Below are 19,281 nucleotides of genomic sequence, written 5' to 3'. Positions count from 1 at the left end.
AATATATGTTGTTTTTTTGTCAATTATATGTAAATATATTGCTAATAAAACAGTATTGTATTCAAGTATGAAAGGGCTCTATCTAAATTTTTAACAATTCAGTAAATAATGCATTGTGTATGAGGTCATGTAATTATATATCTTTTCACAGCAACTTGATTTCATCTCTCTTTCTCTTCATATATCTTCCACCTCTTTCTCTGTCCTTCTCTACCATCTCTCCTCTCTTTTCAGACCGTACAAAAAACATTTTGCACTACCTGAAAAATATGTTTAATTCTAAATTTTAATTTACATTTTAATTTTTCATCTTTCAGTTACATACAATAACAATAGCTGCTTCACAAAACTGTCTCACCACATATAATGTTTCTTGGATCTTTTATCATTAATATGCTCTACAATCCTTTGGCACAGCCATTTTACGATTTTTCCTTTATGGTTTAAAAAAGAGAGAAAATTCTGCGCTCTAAATATTGATTAGTAAAGAAAACATATTCACCCGCAATAATAAATACTAGGCTTATTGCTTAGCTATTTCACATACTTTACCCCAAAATGTGTACAGGAGTTGTCGTTTAATATGTAGCTGAGAACAAAACTTTGTAAACTAGTACAAAAAGATGGGTTTGGAATGCAAAATGCTTGTAAAAAAACCATAACTTCATTACAGAAAAATAACAGTAGCGACCTCATTAGGATATGGAGCTGGTAAATACAAGTAAAACCCTGATTAGGCTTACCTAAACTTTCATTCAAATATGTCAAATTAGGATTTTTAATTCACCCTCATCAATAGCTTTTACCTTCAGGTGTTCTAAAATCTATTCGTGCCACCTCATTTTGCTACGCTACCTGTAAAATGGTTCGATGCTGTGGATATTTACCTTGTATCAGAACACAAACTCTAGATAACATCTAATTATTACACTGCTCTGAACATGATAAGGATCATTGTATTGCAATATGAATCAAAACAAATTGAAAGAAACATGACTGAGCCCTGCCCACTGGGCTACGTATTATAAAGAGTAATGATCGATCTTAAGTGTGATAAATATACCATGAGCCATAGACTTACGCTCAATATTAACCTTACAATCAATAAAAAGGCTTTATAATACATGGCCCACTTCTTTAGATGACATCAGAGTCCCAAACCCTGAATTAATTACGATGTAGAGGAGGTTTACATGAAGATGAGGAGGAGTATCATTGAGGTCTGGTAATCGTCAGCACAGCAGAAGGTACTAAACCTGTATAAGAGAGAGAGAGAAAGAGAGAAAGAGAGAGACTGAAATAAGACATGAACAAATCAAATGAGGAAAGTATGTACATGTGTGATATGCAAAGTCTGAGCAATTGTTTCCTATCAAGAGGATCAACCTTTGCATATCCTCAAAATATCAATTATAATGTTGGCCAATTTTTTAAAATATAAACCCAATCTTATTTTAAGAATATATCTTAAGTGGAATGATATGTATAGATTAGATTGATTCTATTTGTAACTAGGTACAAATTGTTAATGGCAGACACACCATGTCATTATTCTTATATTATTTAATCATGGCTTAAATTGACCTATTGAGGCCTAACCCTGGTTCCTTTAAAACTCCCTGTAAAACTTGCACGCTTCTGCAGCATAAGTATGCTTTCTTGGGCAAAGATATATCAATACATGTAATTTCTCTTTGGGGATTCCCATTCTTGATTCTGTTTTGGACATGTCAGTGTGCTGCTTTGAAAAGTTACTTAAACCTGGATAAAGTGTATATAATTACGAAAGAGTACCAATTTGAAATTTGAAATTTATTTGATTTCCAGGTACATGTATAAACAAAATAGGAATGACAACACAGAGCATATAACATTAAGAGTAACAAGAAAGTGAAAAAGCCACCAGCGGACGCCTGAGGATTACCTAAAAGAATTTCCATTCTGTCAAATTATTTACTCCTATTGAGAAAATTGCTATGTGAAAAAAGCTTGCAGATAGTCAAAGCAGTAACACAAAGACGTAACTCCATATTTTTTCCAAAATGAGTATTTGCTATCAAAATGATCAGAAAAAGGTGGGCTTTCCAGGAAACACAAAGACTTAACTCCACCCAACATCCAATTGAATTGAAACATAGACTTAACTCCTTAAGGCCCAAGTGCTCAGTGACACATAAACCACTTTTTCTCAAAATGGCCAAAATGGAGTTACGTCTTTGTGTCACTGACCCCTCAATGTGGCCTTCTGTCACTTACCTAGTTCCTTGAGAGGTTTTTCCATGTCTTCTGACGTGAAGACCTTCCTAGGGAATGGGGTCATGAGAGAGAAGGCACCTGTCTGTCCGTCCGTCCTGTTTAGTTCAATGTACACACGTACTGCAGCAAGAGGTTCCATCGCTCCAAAGGACTGGGTGATGGTACTTCCATTGCTAAGACGAACCTGCGAGGGATCAATTACAAATGAATTGAGAAAGCAGGTAGAAAAATATTTATGCATAGAGAGAATTGTTTATTGACCATTTTATATTCCACATTTATTCAAAGGAACTTTTGCCTCCTGAGAGCTAGAAAAATGGATAACTCTCTATAGAGCTAACTCCATTCTGGGTTTCAAAAGGTGAAATATTTACACAAGTATGAATGGTCTCAGACAGATAGATAAGCACAAGAAAATGAATTATCATTAAATACTACTCCCCATTGTTCATTACAAATCCCGCAAATTATAAACAAAAGTGATTATTCATTACTAAAGGAACGCAGAATATCTTGGAGATCAAATTCTAAGTGTGCGCAGTTATGAAAAACTTTAAAAGTAAAAACTAACAAATTATCATGTGGTGTACGGTATACGGCTGTAACTGAAACCAAACGTAAAAATCTGAGCCCCTCATCCCCCGCCCCCTTCATGTGTAGTAGATGTATACAACCCACCCATACCACAACTACAGTTAAAGAACATCCATACTCACTTGTAACCTAGTTGTGTCATACTCCTTTTTGGGTGCTGTAGAGCTTGTAGCTGGAACTGGTGCTGGTGCTGGTGCTGCAGGGGGCTGAGCAGGGGGAACCCCCTCATGTTTCATAGCAGCTCTAGCAGCTCTATCTGCCCTGTCACATGCAATCTGTTCCTTCACTCTCTGCCTGTCAAATTAGAAACAAGGAATAGGTCATACATAAGTAATACTCATTTGGTCTCTGTGTACGTTTCAAATATATAATTGTACATGTACTCTACATGGAATATATACTTTATCGTCTTTTCAACTGCTAGAACGATTGATATATCATCTTCATTTTGTATTTATGGAATATAACATTGCATCTAAGTAGATTGTTGTTACCGGTAAATCTCTCTCTCTCTCTCTCTCTCTCAGGACATCAGAATATTGATACAATAATGTGCTATCCCATACCATCATGCATTGGTACTTTCATGTATGTGGATATCACATCGTTATTTCTTACCTTGCAAGTTTTTCCTCATTCTTTTCTTTCTTTTTCTTAGCTGCTAGTAGTTTGGCCTCATCTATGTCATGCCTGCAATGAAGATTTCAGAGCAAACATTTACACAGCGTTCAATAATTAAAAGAAAATCACTTGGATAAAAAAGTAGGGTAATTGGGTAGCACAAGTCAACTCATGGTACAAGTCATCAGGCATATAATGAATCAGATGTACTTTTCTTTTCCCTTCTTTTCCTTCCAATTCTTTGAGGGCATTATTAAGGAACAGAGCAGATGCCCCCCCCCCCCCCATCCATGATTAATAATGTTATCCAGGATTATTACATGTAGGACTGCATCACTTTAAACTGTAAAAATACCCTAGTATTAACTTTAGGCTTCATGAGTTTCCATCAAACTTTCTGGCCCGAATTCACAAAGGAGGTTTGTCGACAAATCGAGGTTTATGTACGTCATATGACACGTTTTGACGCGTTTTTTACAAACCTCGTTTGTCAAAAACAAAAGGAGGTTTGGCCTCGGTTTGTCGACAAACCCCCTTTGTGAATTTGGGCCTCTAAGTTTAAATACAAGAGTCTTAAGTGGAGAGGAGTTTGTATTCACTGATGTCTTAAGTCTTGTTTAAATACTACATATTTTATACTATTCTCTTTACACTTACTGTTGTTTTGCTTGCACCATTTGCTTGCCTTGTTTCCGTCTCATTTTCTCCTTGTCCAAGACTTCCTGCTTCTCTTTTGCTACCCTTTCTAATTGTTTCTGTTTTAGTCTCTCTTGTAACCTTCAAACCAGGCAGGTTGAAGAAAAAGAAAAAAAAAACAATGATTTAGTTACCTCACTTGCTGCTGATTATTTTTACAACAGAAATAACGTTACATTGCCAAAAATTAAGTATTTAGTATTGGGGACGATAGGTACCCTGAAATATTAAGCTCGAATCACATTTAATTATTTTTTTGTAATATCAAACTATAAAAAACATTGATCTCAATAAGCTATGTGATATCTACTAGTATTCATCTTGAACGGGAAGACTAACATCTGCCCCCCCAAAAAAAAAAAATATACATATATATATATCACCAATCTGCTGATCATAATCCATTATCAACCAAAGTTGCATTATATCACATTTTATGAGCAACCGCATACATATACCATGCATCAATATCTTTAAAAACTAATTTTCAGATTTAGAATTTTCTAAGAGATACATGTACCATATAGTTGAGAGTTAAGATGATTTGAAAACCAGGACAATACTAACAATGTAACACATCCCTGCAGGTACCCTCATTAACAAGTAAACCTACAACAGCCTTCCTCTTTAAAAACAAATATAGATTATTATTATCTTTATAAGGGTTTCAAGTGGTAAAATGAATTAGTGTATTCAATATCTTTAGCGCAGTACCTGGATGACTGACATATTGGTCAGTCATCCAGGAACTTCACCTATCGATATCGATATCATATCGATATCACACAAAAACAAAGCCATATTTACAGAGGTAAGTCAAATTTGGTTATTTTGCTAGTCAGACTAATATAGATAATAATAATAACATTGTATGGCTTTGTTTTTGTGTGATACAAGAATATATTGCTCTCGCTAAGATAATATTAGACTCATCTTTGGCTCGTCCAATATTGTCGTAGCTCGAGCAATATATTCTTGTATCACACTCAAGGCCATCCAATATCATATAAATATTTGTGTATTGTATACTTTGCAAGCTGTTCCTTCTTTTCCTCTTCTGTGAGTGGCTTGATCTCTTCTGTTGATTCTGAGAAGCTCTGATGGCCTGTTCTTCCAGCATGCACCTATAGAAAGATGAAAAGGACATTCATTGATACGCACCCTCAGAGTGACAGAAAAGAATTACCATACTGAAAATAAGTAATGTATTTGTAAACTGTTAAATGGACAGTTGAAGGGGATTGCATTAGATTAGATTGTTATCAGATCACAACTGTCTACTGACTACCGGTAATTGAAGCTGATTGGACCTTTTCTCCAACAGCACCAAGGCCGCTTGAAATACTATGCATATTACCCGTTAGGCCGGACCAAAATCAGAAAGAAATCATGTTTTTATATAATCCTCTTAGTCTCTTACACTTTCTTTCAATATCGAGCTGCAGCCTTGTTGTTGAGTGTGTGGGAGTATTTGCATTGTAATACTTCTTTAAAGATGCCTGCTATTGTAGAGTTTGCATGTTTTGCTTTTGTTGTTTGTCATTTTTGCATTGTAAGCATCACTTCACATTTATTTTACATTTATGTATTTCATCAAAGAAAGAAAAAGAAAAAACAACAAGAAACAGGAAAAGAAATGTTGATATCTCCAGACTGTATATTGTACTACACACTCTTGAACAACTGCAATTATACTGTAAATGTCATCATCCATAATACATGCATTACCATGCTCAACATCTTATTGACTTAGTGTATTTCAAATCTTTTCTCAGTATGATATCCATATTGACAGGAAAATATTTACCTGAATATCTTCTGGGGTTCTTAACTTCTTTCCACATCTGAAATGAAAAATAAAAAGCATGAGATAATGAAAAGGAAAGAAAATGTTTGTTATGAAAAATTGAATTATACCCTCATTATATCATTTTGCCAGCAAAATTCCTAGCATTCCAATTTTTTCCTAATAGAGCTTCAAATTCCAGTATCATTATTTAAACCTACATATACATATATTCAGTTTGAAAGGAGGCATTGTAGACATAAAAAAGCCAACATTACCAATCATCTAGTGGATATGCTATTTGGACCTAAGAAAACTCATAAGAAGTTAATTACTTTTGGACCTAAGAAAACTCATAAGAAGTTAATTACTTTTATGTGCAGGCAAATCAACCAGATTTTGTTTTTTCTTGCTTTAAATGATTTTTCCACGAATTTCCTAATTTTTTCTTGACTTTCATTCAGTACATATTAAATTATATATTCCTTTCTTGGACATTTCTAAATTTCCCCCATTTCTAGAAGGGTGGGGGGCACTGGGGTTAACAAATATTTGAATAAACAATAATTTTCCTTTACTACACACTAATCATATTTCTTTACAAATAATTTGGGGTGACTTTTCTAACAATCTACATTTTGATGACCATGTCAAAAGGTTAAATCGTACCTCTAGGATAGAACGATATGTTTACTGAGGAAAAGCAAGATAAGTGACAACTCTGAAGTTGTTAAAATAACAATAGTTGCAACTGTTTACTTTTACTGTTCTGGGCTACTCACTCATCACACTTTATTGATTTGACTTGAACTGGTTCTGCAGGTGTTTCCCCAGCAGGCTTGGAGTCTCCACTAGCAGCACCTGGTTATAGGTAGAATAAAATATGGCAAAATGAAATAGGGGATAATACAATTGCCATTTAAATGTAATACGCAGAAATGAATGTCTCATAATGGAGAAATATTGAAAGCTGATATTTTGAACATATAGGATAAGTAACATAGAACCCTAAATGTAAAAACATAGAGGGGGGGGGGGGGGGTGATCAGTTGCCTTAGCAGCCTTAAAGGCGTTATTTAACAATTATAAATCTGAGATGCATGGCCCTACATTTTATCTACAGGTATGTCTGTGATATGGTGTAATATTGAAACTCTACAAAAATTGATCTTCAAAATGATCATGAAGTGCCTCAAAAAAGTAAAAGTCTTTGAGTGACCAGTTTTACCATACTCATTTTCTACAATAGACTGTAGTGTTATAAAAACCGTTATGAAAACAAAAAATGAAATTACGATTTCCAATCAAAAATATCTTGATAATCAGACGGCGATTGGCTTGTAAAAGTCATGGGATTCCTGACTGACCTAAGGGTTTATAATTATGATTGCAGCATGAACTAAATCCAGGATTTCAGAATCTTAGGCAATGTTACTGAGTCACTTTAAGCTCCACTTACCAGAATCACTTTCACTAGTTCCAAGGGTTTTTCCTGCAGGCACTTCAAAAGGGTCATCAATGTCTGCATCATCATTGTGAGCAAATAACCTGATACGGATAATAACAAAAACATATAAACTTTTGTTGCCAGAGTTGCTTATTTTATATGCATACCGGTACTGTAGTATATTTTCTTTCATAGTAGTCGGATAAAAGTAAGCAAAAAACTCATGAAACATACATGTGCAATGTTGTTTTAAGAGAGAAAAAAAATAGTTTATTTTGCAAAATCTGCTTTTCAATAGTTTTTTAAACACTTTATTTGGTGTTTTGAATTAAATTAACTTGACGTGATCATGATGCAATATCAATTATCAAATTCAGGGGGTGTTTCACAAAGATCCTAAGTTGAACTAATCTTTAACTTAAGTTGGACTAAACAATTAAGGAAAGCTGTAAGCAACTTTGAAAATATTTTGTAAAGTTATTTTAAAAGGCATAAAATGTTGATTCAAATCCTTCATATTTTCTATTATCAAATATCAAGGAGATTTCATGTTCTTGATGTGGAATTCATGACAAGTCTAAAATACTTCAATTTTTGAATTTGAATATATTTTATTTCAAGGCTACAAATGGCTCTCCATATTGTTTTAGTCCAACTTAGAGATAAGTTTAACTAAAGCTCTTTGTGAAACACCCCCTGGTTATTGACTGTAAGTGAGCTTACCAATCCATAGCATTTTGAACCCCTTTATAGGCAGTTTTTGCAAGAGCTTTTTCCCTGTCAAAATAAAGGCAAGATAAAACAATTAGAAAGAAAACAGTCAACAAAATTCATTGACACATAACAAGATGAGGCTTAGCGTGATCCTACTTTAATCACTGATTGAAACATGGAGATCTAGATTTTCTTTGCATTCCATAAGAAGTCATAGCGTCACTTGTCCCAAATTATCCTATGTTCTTATTCACATAGTCTAGCTATTGATGAATAAGAGTTTGAGTGAATAATAATAAATAATGTTTATTTTTATATAGCGCTTCATAAAAATGTCTCTAAGCGCTTTACAAAACTGACATGAAACTAGTACAACAATTTCTAGTTCAAATTCAATGGATATTCGCCCTGTAAACAGAATTTACTTTAAAAAATATAAGGAGACATTTAATTTTATGTTTTATTCAGGCAAATTTGTTACCTTCTTGGTTCTTCATACACTTGTGAATTTTGTTTGATCAAAATTTGATCAAAACATTTAAATTATACAGGTCCTTATAACTTCAGGCTTTAATTAAGCGCCTGTGTCATGTAACATTCAACAATTTAAGTTGTTTATCATGAGTAGCAAGATACACAAGGTGACAAGTCGATCTAGACTCGGCCCGGTCCAATTCGTCTTGTTGGATGATCTGCGATTTCTGACATGCTTCCCTATTTTCCTGGGCGATTCAGGAACATCCATTCAACATACAAGGTAAAATCTACCAATTTTCATTACACGAGAAACTCTCAAGTCCTCTTATACGTACTATGACATGGGCAATTTTTAGAATGACACAGCACAACTGTTCAATTTACTATAGTATAGGCCTAGGGGTCTAGATCTTTCATACCGGTCCCAACCGTATCATTTCGTGTAGGGAAACGGTTAAAATTCAGAAAAGCTCTCTATTGACTATTGTGTTTGTACATTTTCATTTCAATAAGAATCTCGAAAGTAAAATCACAGCTACTATATTATATACACTTACGCTCTATTCCTTGGAAATCCCATTTCCATGAGTGTATCAACGTCAGTCGGCATCTTGATTTCCCTGTCTTTTTTGTTTCCACGCAAGAACAAAATATCTTAGAATTTCTATGCGGCGTAATCTCGTTGAGGGCGGTATACAAATACATGCCGATAAAGCAGAAAAACAAAAACCTCTCCGCTCCTTATGCAATACACACTCTGTATATTTTTCTAAATCGTTAATCCTTCGACTTAGAAATTTAATATGTTGCATGATACTGTACCTTAGGAACTATTAGAATGCTCATGAGTTTTATTTCATGAGGAATTAAAGGTACAATGTCCCATTCGTAGGCCAAACAAATGAAAAGGTTAAATTCCAACGGCATTTGAAAGACAATACTAATTTAGAACTTCCCTAAAAATAAGTGGGCTTGAAAATGTCTTTAAGTGGGAAAATAACGACTATTAGTTGTCGAATCGACTTAGGAGCTACAGAGCCAGTAAGTAATAGTCAGATTTTTCAGACCCTTGTACCGAATGGTCGTACGTTTTATGCCGTGCAAAGATTCAATCAGTTTAATTTTGGCCATTACAAGAAGTGGGTTATTGATGTAGACAAATGCTTATGTACCCTTTACAAATCATTTTATGTAAGTTATTACCAAAGATGAAAAAAGCCAGTCAGTCACTCAATAGTGTCTGACAGTGAAGTCTAGCAAGTAAACGGGTTTCCTTGCATAACTTGAATATTATATGCTAACGTTCAAATTTCACAGATAGGACATACATGACATATTTATAATTCATGCAAAGTTCTACAGAATTTGATGTTGGCTGCAAAAGGGACATAGATCTTTAAACCCCTTTTCAGTGAATCCTTTCTTGAATCAATCTCTTCGGATTTATACGAATCTGAGCTGATATAGATCATGATAATACTAATGCTTAGTGTACATTTGCCCCGGGCACCGTACTATATTGGTCTACGATTTTTCGTACGATTTTGGGGCCGAGTCGTAGGAGGCTACGGGTTATGTTTATATATATATATATATTTTGTCATTTCTTGTTTTGGCCCTCGGGGGCATGCCGGGCAAATCCGCAAAGACGCTAGCTGCTCGGAGATTGTACGGGGGGGGGGGGGGGGACATTCATCGATCCCTTATTTTCATCACTGAGAAAACAATTTTCCTGCTCTGATTGCGTTCGGGAGAATGAGGGGCAGGGTGACGAATTTTTTTATCAAAGGTATAATATACATTTGCATAATTATAGCGTAGTGCCATCAACAGCTCAACTGCAGTCAGTGCAGTGAATGTAGTGTTTGTGCTAGCGAACGAAGGGAGAGAGCGAAACAGTATTACGTACCTTTTACGATTTGATTATGAGAGCTGCATGATGCTTGCATAATCTATTGATTTAGAGGCCTATGTTTAAAGGACAAGTTAACTCGAAAAATAACTTACTTTTAATAAAAGCAGAAAAATCAGACAAACCAATTGAAAAAAGTTTGAGCAAAATTGGATAACTAATAAGAAAAAGTATGTAAAACTATGGAACAATGAGAATCACACACAAATTGCCAGGATGGTTATCAGTTTGTGACGTCATGTCCTCACTATTAATCAATTGCTCTATATAGTTTAATCCCATTAATTTCCCTTTTTACTCCCCAAAACTTGATTTCCCCATGCCTTTTCCCAGGTTATATGATTTTTATCATATTGCGTGCATGACATTTCACAAAATCTTTTATGAACTTTGAAGAATTTATACTATTTTCTGAATATTGTATATTCATAATTATTGATTATTTTTATCAATAGTTTATCAAAATTCACATTTTTCATGATTTAACTGGGGAAAAAATACTCTATATTAGTGCATCCACACAAAAACATATTACTATTAATCTAACTTGGATGCTGGTGTGAAGAAATAAAATTGTTCAGGATAAAATAGGAAATTTATATCATCAATATAAAGAAAATAATTAGTGGATAGTGAGGACATGACGTCACAGACTCATGAGTTTGTTGCCAATTTGTCTAGTGATTTTCAAAGTTTTTAATGTCATTAAAAATTCATAACTTTCTTATTAGTTATCCGATTTTGCTCAGACTTTTTTTGATTGGTTAGTCTGATTTTTCTGCTTCTATTGAAAATAAGTTATTTTTGGAGTGGACTTGGGCTTTAATTAAGGATATTTCAGAATTCAGTATATGATTCAGAAACGGCGTTTGCTATGTATGGAGTTTCGCTTAAAGGTAAAGACCAGTTATGGTCATGCGATTGCATTGTGAAAGAAACGTTGTGGAATCGATCAGAAAAGGTTGATCATCTAGCATCTAGCATCTGCAAGGTTCTGGAATCATCAAAATGATAAGAAATTTGGCCCATTCTTCGTAATGTTACAAGCACTATACACAGAAAGATGTATGTGGGACTACCCTATATCTCTCACAGACCATGAGAGAAATAAATTTACCAAATATATCAATTAGTAGGCGGTTTCCCGGCAAATTTTTTATCATCATGTATTAGTCAAAACATATTCTTTCACATGATTGGTAATGAGAGCTTCCATTTCATTTTTTGAAATTGGGGCGTTTCCAATACTGGTCTTTACCTTTAATATAACACCATCGCCTTTGTGACGATCATTTCCCATGTTGCAGAACATATCCTTAAAACATGGCCACAATTTATCAGGATTAAGAAGCAATGTGATTATTACTTACTTTGCTATTATTCCCACACTTAATCGTAATGTTAAATAACATTTTGTTTTCCCTGATGATGATAATATAGAGGGAAAGGGGGAATACCCCTCCCCCCTCCCCTTGCTCATTTCCCCTTAAAATAATGTGTTTCAGAATTTATCAACATGTATTTTATTGAGTTCCTTATGCTAAAAAACATATATTTAGACATTTAAATTTTGTATTTGGGTTATCTAGTTGCAAAGGTATAAGAAATTCAGGAAATGGCGGCCATTTTAGACGCCATCTTGGATTACGGAAAACGCTCAAAGAGGATTTATGAGGACTTTTAGTATGTTAATCTAGACATATTCTTGGACCTATCCTGAAAAAATCAGCTTGTTACCAAAATGTCCATGTTAAAACTAATGCTATTGGCCTACCAAGGGTCCACAATCAAATGAGTTTGTCTCTTTCTCTCCCTTTCTCCCACCCCTTATCTCCCTCTCTGTCTCCGTCTCTCTTTTACTCTCTCTCTCTCTTTCTCTTACTCTCTCTCTCTCTCTCTCTCTCTCTCACACACACACTTACACACACACGCACTCACACATTGTAGGCCACAACACATGGTTATGGATACATGGATTGGCAATCCTATGAAGCAGTCCTACTTGCAGTCCGGGGGCCAGGGGGAGAGGGTCGTGATACTGTCCCATTTTATGCACTTGTATATCCTCTTTCCCCCAAATAATCCCCCATCCTTCTCCCGGTGTTTTAACACCCTTTCCTAGCCCCTCAGTAAATGTAACCTAATCAGCATGACGGGAGCCTGAAATTTTTACGCCATGCTCTCGAGCTTTGGCTAGGGTATTCATTGTCAGCTCGAGGGGGTCTAGCTCAGTCCTTGCCAAATTCAAGACTAAAGAGACCGCGAGAATAATCATTAAGTTTGCATGAAGTGTACATATGCACTGGCTGCTTTTGCTCGGTATCCAACGAGCAATTTTAGACAGAAAAGGTCAACTGTCAGTCCATCACCACCACTAAAATTTCGGCTGGCGAGAAAATTTCTGATAAATTCGATTCTATTGAATAGATCCGTTTTCATGCTGTTTAGGTTGACGCCGCGCCTATTACTGAACTGAGTTGGGAAAGACAGTGGTTCCTCACAGTACTGCTATGACAGCAATTTGGGGTTCTACGAAATATGTAAAAATCCTGTAAAATCCCTACGATCTATGTTGAAGGATATACTTGTTCTTGTGAACATTCATGCAGCCAGATCACGATAGTATAATAGTCCATATGAAATCAAAGACAGTAAAAATGTCATGTATTTCTTGCGACATTCACCCTTCGAGGATGCTTAGAAACCCTCTCTCCACAAAATCGAAATTGCCTGTAAAAAAGGAGGAAGAGCCCCTTCCTCATCCGCCCATTTCAAAATCCTAGATCCGCCAATGATAATAATGTACAGTCGGTTGTGTGTTAGAGAGAGAGAGGGGGAAAGATTCGGCGGAATGAGAAGAGAGAGAGAGAGAGAGAGAGAGAACGAAATAGGGAGAGAAAGAGTGAGAAACGGATAGCAATTTTATAATACCTTGTATTTTATTCATGGAATATACGATTTCACTTTTTTTTAATTTAGATATAAAAGGCATGCTATGTATACATGAGACATAATTGTTGAAAAAGTAAAAGCTATATTGTGTAAGCCTTTCAACTAATATGTATACGTCAGATAAATATGTATTTATAAACATACTAGAATCATCGCTCGTTTCATGTCAAGGTGGTTCTGTGCACATGAAAACATTGGATATCCATCCGCACAACTACAGTAATCTAAGCAATATCTATTTTAGATTTCACCTTTTTATTATTACCATGGCAATGGGGAAGATCTACGGAAGATAAAGAGATAGTACAAGAAAAAGATGCATTTCTGAATTCGTCGGGGAATAAACCATATTTGGTTGACTGCCATAATATATTGACGATAATCCTATTAGATGTTGCTGTAATGATGAGACACTATAGTCTCTCTTTTTTATCTCCTTTTTTTTTTGAGGGGGGGGGGGAATAGTGTTTAAGAAAAGAATGAAAAATGCACGTTGATTATGAAGTTCGAAATATTATTTTGATGAGAAAAAAGAGATACCTGTATTGTTCGTGTACGTCACATGAATCTTGAAATACAGTATATTTCTTATTCAAATTATTTTTATTTCTTATTTGCGAATCTCCCCCTCCCTTTTTCATTCTTCAAGCGCTTTGTTGTATACTCATTATACTTTATCAACATGCAGAAAATCCATGGATAAATTAGAAACTCTGAGGAATTGTAATCCTTGGGACCTTGAGTAATGCTGGTTTCACATTACAAATGACCCCCTCCCCCCCCCCCCCCCCATAACAAATATATTAAAGAGAATCTCTGTAAAGGAATAGTCAAAGCGCCTAATAGAGGTTTTTGTTTGTTTGATGAAACGTTTAGGAGAAATTGACCGGGAAAGTGATGGTGAATTATTCCTGCTTTTGACAAATTATCTCGGCAACATTATGCGCGGCGGTCAAATAATTATTCCCCTACTCTCTTCGGCATTAATAAAGCAGATATTCGAAACGGGCTTAAAAGCTTGAATGCCGCCCGGGAATAGCCTTAAATTCAGAAACGTGCTAGGGCAAGCATGCACCAGAGGAGGGACGGGACCGCCTGATGAAATGAAAAGATCTATAATAAGCCGCTCGATCTAGCAGTGTTAATATTTATCACAGCCTATAGATATCCGACGTGACATGTATTAACAAATGTAAAAACCGCGAATGTGCACTGTGGATATCCATATATATACGATCTCTATAATGAAGTGTGCATGTTCCATGATTGGTAGTGATGAGTCCCTAATAAAAGGATGAAAATAAATCATGCTTCACATACTTAATGCCAAGGAAAAAAAGAAGCAAAATTTAGATCTGCCTCCTCTGCAGGATTTTAAATAAGGAGAGTTAAAAGCTTAGGAAAACTTATTTCCCCTTTATAAAAAGGGAACAATAATATTACTTACAATTTCACAAAGCGAACATGGTGATTTTCATTACCCATGTTTGGAATAAATCTAAGAAAACCTTAAAAAACACATTTTTAATCGTAATGTTCAAATAGCCTTCCAATGCAATTCAACGACATCGCTTGTCTGAAAAGATAATTGATCCTGATTGTATTCCCTCTGATGACACTAACAATACTATGATGACGTAACGCTTCATTTTAAAGATTTGCATAGGTCGTTTGATTAGGCAGGAGAGAGAGGAATATTTGTTCTAGATATCTTTATGGTACTTTATTTTGATATGTTAATACTTCGAAAGGGAATCTCATCTTGAGGGAACAATACTAGGGGTGTGACTCGCCATAAAACAAAATTCCGTCGAAAAATCCTATAGGGTTTGGGACATTATTTGATCACGGTTTAATCTGCAAATTATGTGGTGACCTATTTATTTACGTTTTTTAAATGAGCTATTCTCATGAACTATGATTATCGTATCATTGCGATTAATTTAATGACACCCGTCCCACCCCCCGCCTAAGGAATGTCCCGGCGACGCCCTTTCACTCGAACTACGAACAGGGGACGCCAAATTGAGCATTTAGTAACCTTGTCCTCGGCGTAAGCGTCGCTCTCAATACACGGACTTATTCATGCCGTTCTTTTCTCTTCTTCATTTTCCTTCTCTCTCTCTCTCTTCCTTTTTTCCTTCAAATTCTCGTGAGAAGTCCTCATCCTTTTCCCGTGTTAAGCAGTGATCGTCTGCTTAATGATTAACAACATTAGATGTGCAATTTTGACCTAGAAGTGTTTACCCACTCGGGATCGCTAATGTACGGCGATCCATCAAGTTAGAGTTGAGAGGCGAGTACGAGGTCAGAAAGAAAGCGGGCCACCAGGCCTGTTTATTTTCTAGTCCTGTTCATGCAGGTTCTCTCAGGTCATGCCCCAGACATGTGCTGATACTGTGAGCATTCCTTATCGATTTCTCCTTGTTTTTCAATATTGTATATGCCAAGCAAATAATCTCCGTGTGTCACTTATCATGGGATGGATATCCAGATTATTTAACTGATTCCAGTGCAAGACTATTCTAGACAAGGTGTTAACAAGTTTGCCATCGAGCTAATAAAGACCAGAAATTTGCATAAAACAATCCTCCGGTGAATCGGTGCCTTTCATTTTGTGCTGATCTGCTAGTATGGCAAATTATTGTGCCACTTTGCACTGGTAGCAATTGAAAGGTTAAGGAAGAAATCACATGGGATGATTGAGATGATTGATAAGCCTTTCCCAGCCGATACAAAATGGAGTAGATAATCATAGCGAGAATGATTGGAATATTAAAGGTATCACCATCATGTCTATCTGCGCATTTATTGCTGGTACTACTAATAACAATAATATTCAGTTCTTGTATAGCGCATATCACGTTATACATCTAGCATTTATCATATTACATTTTCTTTTCGAATTAGTCGTTATCCAGAGCAATCTTCCCCATCGTTTCCTTTCATTCATTTTCAGATGTGTTGGCCTAGCTTTGTTTGAACCGAACGTGTGATTTCTTTTTAAAGGTTTAGTAGTCATGATCCGTTTAGTACAAAGTCTATGTTTTTTATGTAAATTCAGTAACAATTCAACCGTAAAGGTTGCGAGTAGTGAATAAATAAATTTCGAATCTTGAATCTTGATAAACGACAAATGAAACAAAGTAATTCCACTAGGGCAGGGTAATTTCTCATAATATGATTTAGCGTCTTTTCACTCGAACAGCGCTGATCGAGATGAAGGAAAATGAATAATTTCAGTTTAATGTCTGACGTGCTATCACAAACTATTACGAAACAGGCATGCGCGACCTTTGTGGAATCAGATGAATAATTCTATGCTTGAAGCCAAAGGATCTTTTCGATAATTTATGGATGAGGGATTACTATGATGGTCATATTGATGTACACGATCATTCATCAATATCTGTTTAGGTAAAAAAAAAAAAAAATTATCCGCCATTTCAAATTTAAAGGTTAAAAAAGGTTGCATGACCCAATGAAATTGATCTAGGGGTACAAATTAGTGAATACGACTATTTGGATGTTGTATTTCTGAGGTGTTGTAGTCGAGTGGTTTAAAAACTAAACTGAGGATACGGATATGGAATTGTCATGGTATAGCCTAGTTGTTCATTCACTTGACTCTCAATCCAAGCCCGGCACTAACGTCCTTTTTGCAAGGCATTAATACACATTTACTACTCTCCATCCAGGTGTATATAAATGGGTTCTTCTTTCTCTATAACTCTCTATTTTACATTCAAAGCTTCGCCAAAATAAAATATCATACTATGATTTGTTTTTCAAACATTAAACTCTAGACATAATTATGTATAGAGTTTAATGTTTGAAAAACAAATTATTCACTACGACCCCCCCCCCCCCCCCCCCCGCTACTTCCGCCCCGGCTACCCCAATGCGCAACCAAAGAGCAATATAATTTCATCTGGGGGCCAGGGATAACCAGATCACTTGAGATGATCTTAATTGTAGCCAGGGGAAAATGTGTGCTTCTTTTCGAATAATAACCACTGTGAGGCTAGCTGTGAGCGTAGATCCGACTCTATAGTGCGTTCACATCTACCGGAGACGATCATTAACGTTGTATGGTTAGATATGACAGTATCAATCATCACCTTACACGTGAATAATTTATTATGAAGAGGCAAGATATACCATTCTGAGAATGCGTGATGAACACTGTCTCTGACTGGTACGTGTATCTGCTTTAACTTCAGTGTTTATGCAACGATGACAGTCATCTCAAATCGCTTTTGTATGGAGTTTAAAAACTAAGCGCGTTACTAAAAAATGAAACAAGAATGATGATGATTACAGTGAAGATGATGATGATGATGATGATGATGATGATGGTGATGATAATTATGATTAGTATTATGATGATGATTATCATCATAAAGAGATGATCTTTAATACCATTATTAGTATTGAAGTTGTTACTATTGTTGCTATAATAATTATTATCACTATCATCATTATGATCAACATCATCGTCGTCACCATCATCATTACTACCATTGCTGTTACAATTTATGTCTTTTGTTTTGGTTAAGATTTTTGTTATCATTTTCTCTCAACTCGAATGCATATTGTACAAATCATTCATAACAAAATTGTACACATTATTCTTCCTAACAAAACTGGATGCAATGTACATTGATATTTTGGCTTAAACATAAATTTCAATTAACAAAAGGAAAACAAAAGTACATTTTCATAAACTGTTTAGAAACAAAAAATCAAAGAATAGTATATTAGAGATAACATTTTTGTCTATTCTCCCTCTCCCCCGCTCTCGTAATAAAAAAATATAAAAAATTAAATTACACATACACATCTATACCCCGTTAAACATACTCCCACACACTCTCATTAACATACCCAAGCACACACTTACATACATACACACAAACAAACACGTGAACAATGACAAAGAAACAATGAGTCTCGTGTACCGAATACTGTATTGTGGCATAGTGCATCGTAGCCGTTCCAGCGTTTCTTTTTTTGATTTTCTGTTTTGTTATTTTCAACCGGAATTGGATGTATTCGCCTCAACGTCCCTATATGTGAAAGTTTTCCCATTTCCTAAGGTGGTGTATCAATGTACCTCGCTCTTCCGCTTCACTTTTTCCTCTCGTTCATTTCCAGCATGCTTTGTTTAATTTCTTGAGGAGTTGGGGATTTATTTCTAGTTCTGCTTTAAATAAGAAACCATACATTTAATCAAAAGAAGAATGTGATTAATTAACCACTCCTTGTCTTTGGAAATAACACAAACATACGCTATCCTTTTGACAATACCTACGTTATGCCAGACACAGTCAACAATAAAGAGACCTTTTCCACGAGCAATTATCCTCTCACGTGCTGCTTGTAATGATGTGATTACTGTCACCATGCAAGCGAATAAGCATTGAATAATGTGATTATTACATTTGTTCTCTTCAACTCTTTAAGGATGTTCGTCTCATGGAAATGGTACTCCAAGTAAACTATATTTGTCTGTGGTGTTTCTAAATTTAAGCAGGGATTCATCACGTTTTTTGTATTCATGCATACAGAAATGCCGCATTGATTGTAGATTTAAAAGAGAGTTTAAAAAGCTGCAAATTTGCACCAACTACTATAAATGTTTAATGAAAAGCGCTATATAAGTAAAAGTTATTATTATTATTATTATTATTATTATTATTATTATAATTATTATATAAACACAGTGAAATATGATAATACTATGCCTAAATACGTAATAAAATGCACGGATAATGTGAATGTCCGAGTCATATAATTTAAATTGTAATTGGTTACTGATATCTC

At 35.3% G+C, this 19,281-nt stretch overlaps 1 protein-coding gene across 1 annotated transcript; it reads right to left on the bottom strand.

The window, feature by feature from the left end:
- Positions 1–259: 259 nt before the first annotated feature.
- Positions 260–9,275, bottom strand: LOC579681 (UBX domain-containing protein 1). The gene is made up of 11 exons (XM_779783.5): positions 9,149–9,275; positions 8,124–8,177; positions 7,413–7,501; positions 6,736–6,814; positions 5,975–6,011; positions 5,197–5,291; positions 4,129–4,248; positions 3,469–3,540; positions 2,973–3,144; positions 2,257–2,440; positions 260–1,256 (listed from the first exon to the last, which is right to left on the bottom strand). The coding sequence occupies exons 1-11, from the start codon at positions 9,199–9,201 to the stop codon at positions 1,213–1,215; spliced, it is 999 nt and encodes a 332-aa protein (XP_784876.1). The 5' UTR covers positions 9,202–9,275; the 3' UTR covers positions 260–1,212.
- Between the last annotated feature and the right edge of the window lie 10,006 nt (positions 9,276–19,281).

Source organism: Strongylocentrotus purpuratus, unplaced genomic scaffold (assembly GCF_000002235.5).
Source record: "Strongylocentrotus purpuratus isolate Spur 01 unplaced genomic scaffold, Spur_5.0 spur5_scaffold_5, whole genome shotgun sequence".
NCBI classification, from domain to species: Eukaryota; Metazoa; Echinodermata; class Echinoidea; order Camarodonta; family Strongylocentrotidae; genus Strongylocentrotus; species Strongylocentrotus purpuratus.
The sequence above is the reverse complement of the archived record's forward strand: the minus strand, read 5'-3'. Positions and strand labels throughout refer to the sequence as shown.